The sequence below is a fragment of the Rattus rattus genome, chromosome 5 (genome assembly GCF_011064425.1).
Source record: "Rattus rattus isolate New Zealand chromosome 5, Rrattus_CSIRO_v1, whole genome shotgun sequence".
Classification (NCBI taxonomy): domain Eukaryota; kingdom Metazoa; phylum Chordata; class Mammalia; order Rodentia; family Muridae; genus Rattus; species Rattus rattus.
The window spans coordinates 11,755,356-11,764,954 of NC_046158.1; the positions used below are offsets into that span (position 1 = coordinate 11,755,356).

At 52.7% G+C, this 9,599-nt stretch overlaps 1 protein-coding gene across 1 annotated transcript in view; it reads right to left on the minus strand.

Moving 5' to 3' along the window:
* Window positions 1-1,375: 1,375 nt before the first annotated feature.
* The window catches only part of Fut7 (fucosyltransferase 7), an 11,848-nt gene continuing 3,624 nt past the window's right edge, over window positions 1,376-9,599 (minus strand). The window contains exons 2-3 of the mRNA XM_032901823.1: window positions 3,340-3,561; window positions 1,376-2,433 (exon numbers count right to left, since the gene is read on the minus strand). Coding sequence (XP_032757714.1) covers window positions 1,418-2,433; window positions 3,340-3,561 — 1,238 coding nt within the window. The 3' untranslated portion in view covers window positions 1,376-1,417. The remainder of the gene's footprint in view (window positions 2,434-3,339; window positions 3,562-9,599) is intronic.

Below are 9,599 nucleotides of genomic sequence, written 5' to 3' on the forward strand. Positions count from 1 at the left end.
TTAGAAGCCTTTGAGTGTGGGCCTAGTGATAGTTACAGGACCGCTTTCTCCATATGACCGGCAGGAGGCAGCAGAGGGCCACTAGCGCCTCAGATGCCGTGAGGACTGAGTTGGAAGGCTGCACATCAGCTCGGGTTTTCCACCTGTGAATAGGAGGGTGGAAACTGTGTGGTGTTTAGCCTGGGACATGCAGTTTTCTCTTAAAGCGAATGAAAACCGTTAAGCACTAAAGTGTCCCACCACTTTCTAGCTCCTTCTTTGAGGAGAGGTCCCTCCTGGGCTGATGGAAGAGGACACAGAACTCCACCCAGCCCCCAGCCTCAGGACACTTCCTTCTCTCCAGTTAGCCCATGAGGCTAGGTCAGGGCAGGAAGCCATGAGCAGGCCTTTCCCACAAACCACAGGAGGAGGGGAGCTTCCTGCCTGTACTGCCACCCCTTCCCCAGACAAACCCAAGCCCCAGCCCACCCCAGGAGTTCAACCTGTCACACACCCATAGGCTCTCCCCTCATCTCCTCCCCACACTCCCAGCCCAACACATGTGGGCTCCTGCAGCAGGCTCTTCAGCGAAGGATCTAACGGCTCCCTCTGCCAGCCCTCAGAAATCATATCTTTCACACGGGACGCCCCTCCCACCTGAGAGCTGTGACATGTGGCACCTCCAGCTGCAGCTGTGTTTGACCTCAGTTCTCAGATCTGTACCTGTCATGGGCTGTGGGTTCTTGATAAGGTGTCACTTAAGCAAGACTCTCAGGCAGAAACAAGAAACCCAATGGCTGACCGAGGGAATGAGCAGAAGAAGCTGGCTCACAGCTCTGCTCCCTGGCAGACTTGACCCAGGAGATTTCTGTCAGTGTCTTTATTACAAGTGAATAATTTTATTATTAGTGGTGCCTCTTTCCCTCAGGGAACTGTGGTGCAAAGGCCCAGAATCATCCACACCATCCTTCTCCCACAACCCCTGGGCCCAGCATACAGTTTGCATGTGGAGTTCTGGAACACACACCTGTATCCCTGAGGCTAAGCACCTTGATTGTGGAGGTTCAGGGCCCCATGTTTGTCCCCACAAATCCCAGCTTTGGATGCTCCCAGCTCCAGAGACACTGCCTCCCCTTTTCACCTGAGCCTTGAGCCATGAGCATACTCAAGGTAAGTCCAGGACCCTCAGCCACTTTCCCCGTTTGACTAGCTTTTCCCACACGCTCCTCATTGTCTCCTTCCCTGGGTCCCTACTCTAAAGCCCACCAGAGTCCTCATCCATATGGCTTCTCAGCCCAGCCTTCTCCTCATATCCTGACTTCCTGTTCACTGACCTAAGCCTAGGGTTAGTCCCATGGTGACCCAAAAGCCTGGATGCCTAGCCCTTCCATTTCATCATCAGTCTTCCACGCACGCAGCCTCTCCCAGCAGCAGGAGTTCAAGCTTGGAACCAGCTTTCCAGGTCTTCATAGACCTGGCTGCGGGGCAAGTAAGGGTAGCGGGCGCAGATGGTGCAGAAGCGCTCCCTCCAGTCGTTCAGGAGCCGCACACGGAGCCGATCTCGCCAAGCAAAGAAGCCACGATAGCGACTCTCATTCATGCTGACAAGGAAGACCGCTAGTTCACGGGCAGAGCTGAAGTCATCTACGTGTATAAAGGCATCTGGTGGCACGAAAGCCTCGTAGGTAGTCCGAGGAGGTCCCAGCACCACAGGCACAGCGCCGGCGGCCAGTGCATTGCGCCAGAACTTCTCGGTGATGTAGTCCCGGTGCTGTGAGTTCTCAAAGGACAGGTAGAAGCGGTACCGGGCTACAGTGGGCAGCAGACAGTTAGGGCACAGGGGCCGTCCACTGGCGCGACCGAACACATCCACCTTCAGATGAGGGGCCAGCTGCCGGTACAGCTTTGCCCGCTGCTGCCGCTCCTGGAAATTGCTGACCACCCAGGCAGCCATCCTGCTTTTGGCTGGTAGTGGGGGCGTAGGCCCAGAGAGGGGCTCTAAGCGACCATAGGGTACAAAGATATCTGAATCACGCCGATAGCTCAGCACCCAGTTGAAGATCCCCCGGAAGTGACGGAGACCATGGGTATTACTGGGTGATTCCATGGTGGCCCAGACCCAAGGCTGTCCGTGCGGCCTCTGATCCAGGGGCAGGCGAGAGTGCCGGGTCTGTAGCTCACGATGGTGGAAGACCACAGCATCAGCACTGGCTAGCAGACTCCGGTTAGCACTCAGATGGCAGCTGGCCATGCCATAGCGAGTGCAGGTGTCACTAGACAGCTCTGGCGACCGGTTGGTGAAAGGCCAGTGCCAGATAAGGATGGTGAGTGTGGGCTGGGGCGCTGGGGCACCCCCAGGAACTGATCGCAGCAGCCAGAAGAGCCAGATTACCATGAGTGTTGTACCTCCAGCCAGACACCCCCAGGCCCGCAGCCTCCAGACGGGGTTGCACCCTGAAGCAGAATGAAAAAGGAGAGGCCCTGTCACCTTCGGCTCGGGGACACCCCAAAATCCCCATCGTCCCTAGCTGGGACTTCTCAAGGCCAGGCACTCACCAATACAATTCATCCAGAGCCTTCTGGAATTAGTCACCCAAGGAAAGGAGGTTTTCAAATCACAGCAGCCTCTCCAACAGAGGCACCCTGAAATCACAGCTACTGCTCAACTCAGCCTGATGCTTTTGTTTCATCGACCAAGGTGAGGAAGCCAGGGACCTTCCCACTTCTGCCCCGCCCTACCCTTTCAATCTTTGGCATCAACCACCATTCAACCCCACCCCACCCGCCCCGTTCTCTGCTGAAAGAGGGAATTGAGACAGGAAGAAGACCAAGACAAGGCCCCCTTCCCAACCCTGCTGGTCCCTAGAAATGACCAGCTAGACATATGGAGAAGGAGGAGGAAGAGGAGGAGGAGGGAGGTAGAAGAGGATAAAGAGGAAGAAGAGAGGGAGGAGGAAGAAGATGAGGAGGAAGAGGATGCCTGCTCACCCTCAGGAAAAGCAAAGGCCCTGTGTGAGTGCACTGAGCAGAAGTGACCCCTCTTCAATAAGTGTCTCCATCCTCTGGCCACCATGCAACCCCAGGGCACCCAAACAGAGCAACTGCACTTCCCCCAGGAGGCCACAGAGGCCCCTGCCTGTAACGATACCCATTTCCTCCAATCCCCCACTGAGCTGGACCTGTTCTCCCAGACCCTCAGACATCTGCCACCTCTAGAAAATGCCTGTTCACAGAATCGTAATCCTCAGAAAAGGGCCCCATCACAGTCTGATGAGGCCTCAGCACATGCCCCATGGACTGTGGGGTGGGGAGCTCTGGAGATGCACATCGTTCCCTGCCTAGACCTGTGAACATACAAACCTTGAACCATAGGCTTGGCCCAAAGGCCAGGCCAGGAAGAGTTGCAGGTTGCCTCCTTCCTGCTATCCCAGGAGGGGGCTTTCCAGTCTGGAAAGGGAAGGAGTCTGTGTGTCCCTGACGTGGACAGGCAGGCTGGTGGGCAGGGGTTGGCTTCCACTCCAGCGACAGAAAGGCTAGTCCCAGTCCCAGGTTTGGACTTGTCTGGTTTCGCTCCAGCTGGCTCTGATGGGCTAACCTATAGCTTGTAGCTAAGGTTCTCCTCCACTCTACCAAGCCTCCCACTCTGGGGGTACAATGACACAGGCCAGGGTAGGTAGCTGCCAGGGTCACCCAGAGCTCGAACCTGTACAAAGCTTTAGCCAAGCTTCCTCCAGCCCCACCAGATCCCCTACTCTGCTGACCAGGACTAGGAGCCTGGCTTGTCCACGTCCCAGAGTTCCAGACCAGGCGTTCTAAAAGGAAAGAACCTCTTGGCCAAGCCTGCCCCAGCATCCTTTTGGGGACTGTCCCTTATACTTCGATCTGTCCTACCCTAGTTCACTCCTGGACCTCCAGGATTCCTGCCCCCCATCCCCAGCCATAGTCTCACGTAACGAGGCTGCTGTTGAGACAGGAACCAAGAAACGGACAGCAGTCCCATGGCCAGGGCAGAGGCAAATGCAGGCTGATCGGCACCTCAGAAGTGCCCTGCTCCCCTCCACCCCCATGTAGGGCATAACCTCCAGATTGTGGTGGAGAGCTTGCGCAATACGTAAAGGGGAAGGGAGGGTGTGGGTGCCATCAGAAACTAGCTAGCTGGTTTGAGATACTACATGAGGTGGCCATGGAGTGGGCAGCTGTGCCCTTGCCTCTCTAGTCACTCGGTGCTTAGTAAGACAACCATAGTGACAGCTGCCTTTTTGTCTCTGCCCCAGCATCTTTCTCTGTCTCCTCCCAAGGACAGACCCCAGGAGAGTCCCACTCTGGCTTCAGAGCTCACTTCGCCCGCCCCACCTCTTCTCTGTGTCAGGAACCCAGAAGGCTGTGGGGGACCTGCAGGAAGGGGGCCATCCTGCCAGCTTGGGGCCACAGGCTCCTGGCTGCCAGAGCCTGCTGTCCTTCCTGTTTGTGCCGCCAGGCTGGCTGGGGCAAAGGCCCCAGCTCACCCACGCCCACAGGCTGTTCCCTTCCTGGGTGGATTTGAAGAAACCTCCCCCCACATCTGCCTCGGAACTGTTCTACTGACCACCCCTCACGCCAGCTCGGGTTGGAAGAGGGTCCACAGGGTCTCTTAGGGTGTAGGGGCACCTGATCATGAGAACACACTGGGTGAGGAGAACGCTCAGAAGTTTAGCCCAGAAATGGGTCAGAATAAAAAAGGGTAAAGGAAGAAGGGTGAGAGATCATGAGTCAAAGGGAAAGTCAGGGGGCCTCAACATACCACCTTACCTCACAGGCCTCCTGGCTCACACGGGCACCCAAACCCAGCTTTACATTATGTTTGGAGGCTCACAGGATCAGGGTCACACATTCTACCCAGCCTAAGAGACCCTGTGGGTCCTCCTCCAACCAGAGCAGGGGACAGCCCTACAGGCTGCTGCACCACTACACACCTACACACGCACGCGCGCGCGTACACACACACACACACACACACACACACACACACACACACACACACACAGGAACCTGGGGCAACAGGATTTTGAGGAAAGCATCTGCTGGCCTGCCACCTCCACCTCCAAGACCGGTCAGCTGTGTGCCTAGAGTGCCCCCTGGTGGCCATTCTCCAGAGTCACTTGATCCTGCTAAGAAAGGAGCCAACCCGCTTAACAGTAGGGACTTAGAGCTCTAGGAACCCTCAGGCACGGCTTGTCAATGGAGAAGCACAGAGACAGAGCCTTGTAGGATTACAGGTATAAAGGGGACACTCAGGTGAGGGGTCACGCTGCTGAGGCTGGCAACCCCTTCGCCATGCTCTCCCGTCAAGCCTCTGGGGAATGAGCCTGTTCTTATACTTGTCCAGGTGCTGTTTTGGACAGAGCCACACATCTGCCAAGAGCTGGTTCTCTAGGGACTCATGGACCACAGCCCGAGTTTCCCATGTCCTTCTCTGCTTTGCACCAGGACACACCCTCTGAGATGCACAGCTGTTGGGAAGTTGAAGCTGGAGGACCCAGAATCAGGGGCCACACCCTAGTCCCCCAGGCTGGGAGGGGCTGAAGGACATCATCACCTCCTAGGAGATGAGGGGGTGAAGCTGGGGGACTTTTATTAATTAATTAATTAATTAATTTAATTTATGGGTGTTGTCCCCCCACCCCCCGTGTGGATACAGGATATTCTAGTGAACACAGAGCTCACCAACTGGCTAGACTGGCTAGCTACAGCAAGTGTTGGGATCATCTGGACTTGGGGTTACAGACATATACCAACGCCCCTATAATCTTTTTTTTTAAATTACTCGGTCGGTCGGGAGTTAGATGTTTAGAGAGCTGCTCTTCTAGAGGATATGGCTTGATTTCCAGCACCTCTGTGGTAGCTGCAATCATCTGTAACACAGTCCCAGGGGGATCCAACCTCTAAAGGCACTGTACATGTGTGGTGGACAGACAGACATACAGGCAAAATACCCAGAAACACAAACTTTTTTTTTTTTAATTTTCTTTTTTTCAGAGCTGGGGCCCGAACCCAGGGCCTTGCGCTTGCTAGTCAAGTGCTCTACCACTGAGCTAAATCCCCAACCCCACAAACTTTTTTTTTGGTTCTTTTTTTTGGAGCTGGGGATCGAACCCAGGGCCTTGCACTTCCTAGGCAAGCGCTCTAACCACTGAGCTAAATCCCCAACCCCACAAACTTTTTTTTTTAAGTTACTGACATTTGGGGATGGCACAAGGGCTAAGGTTACTAGCAAGAACTCAAGTTCAGGGGTTGGGGATTTAGCTCAGTGGTAGAGCGCTTGCCTAGCAAGCTCAAGGCCCTGGGTTCGGTCCCCAGCTCCGAAAAAAAGGAAAAACAAAAAAACAAAAAAAAAGAGAACTCAAGTTCAGTCGCTAACAACTATTTTGAACAGCTCACAACCTTCTGTAGCTCCAGCTCTGGTGGATCTGACACCTTCTTCTCACCCCTGTGGACACACATGCACACACCCACACAGACATGCACATACATCCTAATTTAAAAATAAAAACCTGGGCTGGAGAGATGGCTCAGCGGTTTAAGAGCACCTGGCTGCTCTTCCAGAGGTCCTGAGTTCAATTCCCAGCAACCACATGGTGGCTCACAACCATCTGTAATGGGATCTGATGCCCTCTTCTGGTGTGTCTGAGGACAGCTACAGTGTACTTATATATAATAAATAAATCTTAAAAAAAAAAACCTTTTAAAATTGCATTTATTTGTTTGTTTGTTTGTTTTCTGGTATGTATGTACATATGTACTATTCCATGGAGTGTGGTGTGTGTACACATGTACTGTTCCATGAACTGTATGGAGGTCAGTAGACAACTTACTGTAGTCACTATCATTGTGGGTTCTGTGGACTGAATTTAGATCATCAGGGTTAGGGTTGGTAAAAAGCACATTTACTTGCTAACCTATCTTATTAGCCAAAATCTTTTAAATTACATATTATTTATTTGTGTGCATGTATGTCTGTGCTGGCGTGGTACATGTATGGAAGTCAGAGGACAATTTGCACGAATCTGTTCTCTCCTTCTACCATGAGGGGGTCAGGAGTTGACTCAAATAGTCAGTCTCAAGCCATCTTCCTTGAGTCCCACTCACAGCCTTTCATGAGGACGTGGATGCTGTGAACCCCAGTCCTCATGCTTGCATGGCAAACACTTTACAAAATGAGCCGTCTCTCTAGTCCCTCAAGCTAGGAGACCTTGTTTCCTAGAATATTGACAATGCATTCTGTACCACACTTGGTCTCCCCCAACCCCGAGAAGCTTGCTGATGTAAGGGCATCTTTCAAATGGATGGGGGCTATCCATTTGAAAGGTTTGTACTGGGGTAGAGATGGCCACTCTTTGGCATCTGTGCTGAGTGGCGTTAGAGGCTCTGCTAAAAGGAGGGTGGTAGCGGTGCACACCTTTAGTTCCAGCCCTCAGGAAGCAGAGGCAGGCGGATCTATGAGTCTGAAAATAGCCTGGCCTACAGAGTGAGTTCCAGGCCAGCCAGAGTTCTGCTAACAAGACAAAGCAGCTGAAACACAGTTCATCCTGCTGGGCCTCCTCTCACAAGAAGCAAGTAGGAGAGCTAGGATCCCAGAGGCCAGGCCTACAGAAAGCTGAGGTGGGCTCAGGCCTCTGGCAAGTTAGCCCAGAGTGAGACTGGCTTCTTGGTAGAGCCATCGAGGCTCCAACCCCTCAGAGGGGCCCTGGGACAGAGAAAGGACAACAGAACTACAGGCACACGGAAACTAGGCGATATGGCTCTGGGAAAGGCAAAGCTTTGCTCCTTGCCTAAGAGTTGGATCACCAAACCCCCGTGGACTCCAAAGTAGACAGCAGAGACCTTAGGAACACACTGAGGATATCCAAAATGCTATGAAGCTGACATCTAAAACACACCAGCAGAAAGAGCACTGCAAACACTGTAGGCCTTCCTCTCTAGACAGTCTGAACTCAGGGAAGCCCCAGCTCTGGCTCCAGCCCCACCAGTGAGACGGGGTGTACGTCTTCTCTGCATCCCAGGCCTCTGTGGACCCCCGAGACAGAGCAGTGCCATGAACAGCCACTGCTATGCCGCCTACTCAGCTTCCTCCTTGCCTTTATCCTACACGCTAGCCTAGAGGAAGGCAAACTTACAATAAAGGCCAGGGTCACGGTAAGTGAGACGGGTTTCTGCCGTGGGGGACTCTGGCTCCTGAAACACGCTGCTTTGGGTAAAGCAATAGCTTCAAGCGGTATTGACCCCATTTCTCACCAGTCCTCTTCACCACTCTCCAGGGATCTGCTGGTGTCTAAACAGCAGTGTCTTCCCTACTGCAGGGCTGTCTAGGGCCTGCACCCTCTCCACCCCAAGAAACACTTAGAGTACAAACCTTTGCCTCTCCCTATTTGACTAATTAGCTTTGTTCCTCAGCCCAATCTACTAATGACCTGACTTCAGCACCTTCAACCACAGTATCACACACTAATACACACACATGCACACAAGCACACACAAACACACATGCACACACACACACTTGTGCACATGCACATACACACACACATTAACACATATGCACATAAGCACACACACATGCAAGCACACACACACTTTACCCCAAGTGTGTAAATATAGATTATATTGGTAAACTGCCACGTGTTGTTTGAGTTCACCTGAGAAGCCGGTTCTGGAAGTGGGGTTGCCATTCCCTCATGTCAGACTCAGGCATATTTATCTCAAAGTATCCTTTAAGACCACTTGTCTAAGGATGGTATGTGGCCCCTCCAACTCTGTGACAGGAAGAGACAAGAACAGGAAAGAGGGGGGAAGGGGGAGGGGAAGGGGAGGGGAAGGGGAGGGGAGGGGGGGGGAGGGGAGGGGGAGGGAGAGAATACCGTATGCTTAGCTAGCAAACTAAGATTTCTAACTGTGGTTACTGTTGTTTGCCCTGAAGAAGACAAAGCAGCTACGTCATGGAGAGAAAGCTCCACTGGGAACTCCGGCTGACTGCCGCACCCTCCCCAGCCGGGGTTCAGTGCTACCCTTCTGTGTTATTTGTTCTCTTACTTGGATGCCTTGCTCTGTTCTGCCCAGGACTTCCCCAGTACGAATGTGCCGGATTGCTTGTTGGCTTTTGTTTTTCAAGACAGGATTTCTCAGTGTAGCTCTGGCTGCTCTGGAACTTGCTCTGTAGACCAGGCTGGCCTCAAACTCAGAGATCCGCCTCCTGAGTGCTGAGAGTAAAGGATGAGGGTGTGCACCACCACGCCCAGTTTGTGCTGGAGGTTTTGAGCACTTGATTTTGTAATCTATCTGTGTATCTGCCTCCTATTACCCCTCTATGCTTCAGGTTGCTGTATACACTTACCCATTCAAAACAGAAAGTATGGTTAGGATAGGCCATCATCCCAATGGTACAGAACATAATTAGCAAAGGTAACAGAATGCTATTTCTGTTTTTAAGGAGTGATTGCTATAAAGAGTGAAAAGGGCAGGGGGAGCAGGTATGGGAGAGGGGGAAAGGGGATAACATTTGAAATGTAAGTACTTAAAATATCCAAGAAAAATAAAATTTAAAAAAAGTGACGAGGGACCTATGGAGTGATGGAGATGGAGGTTTC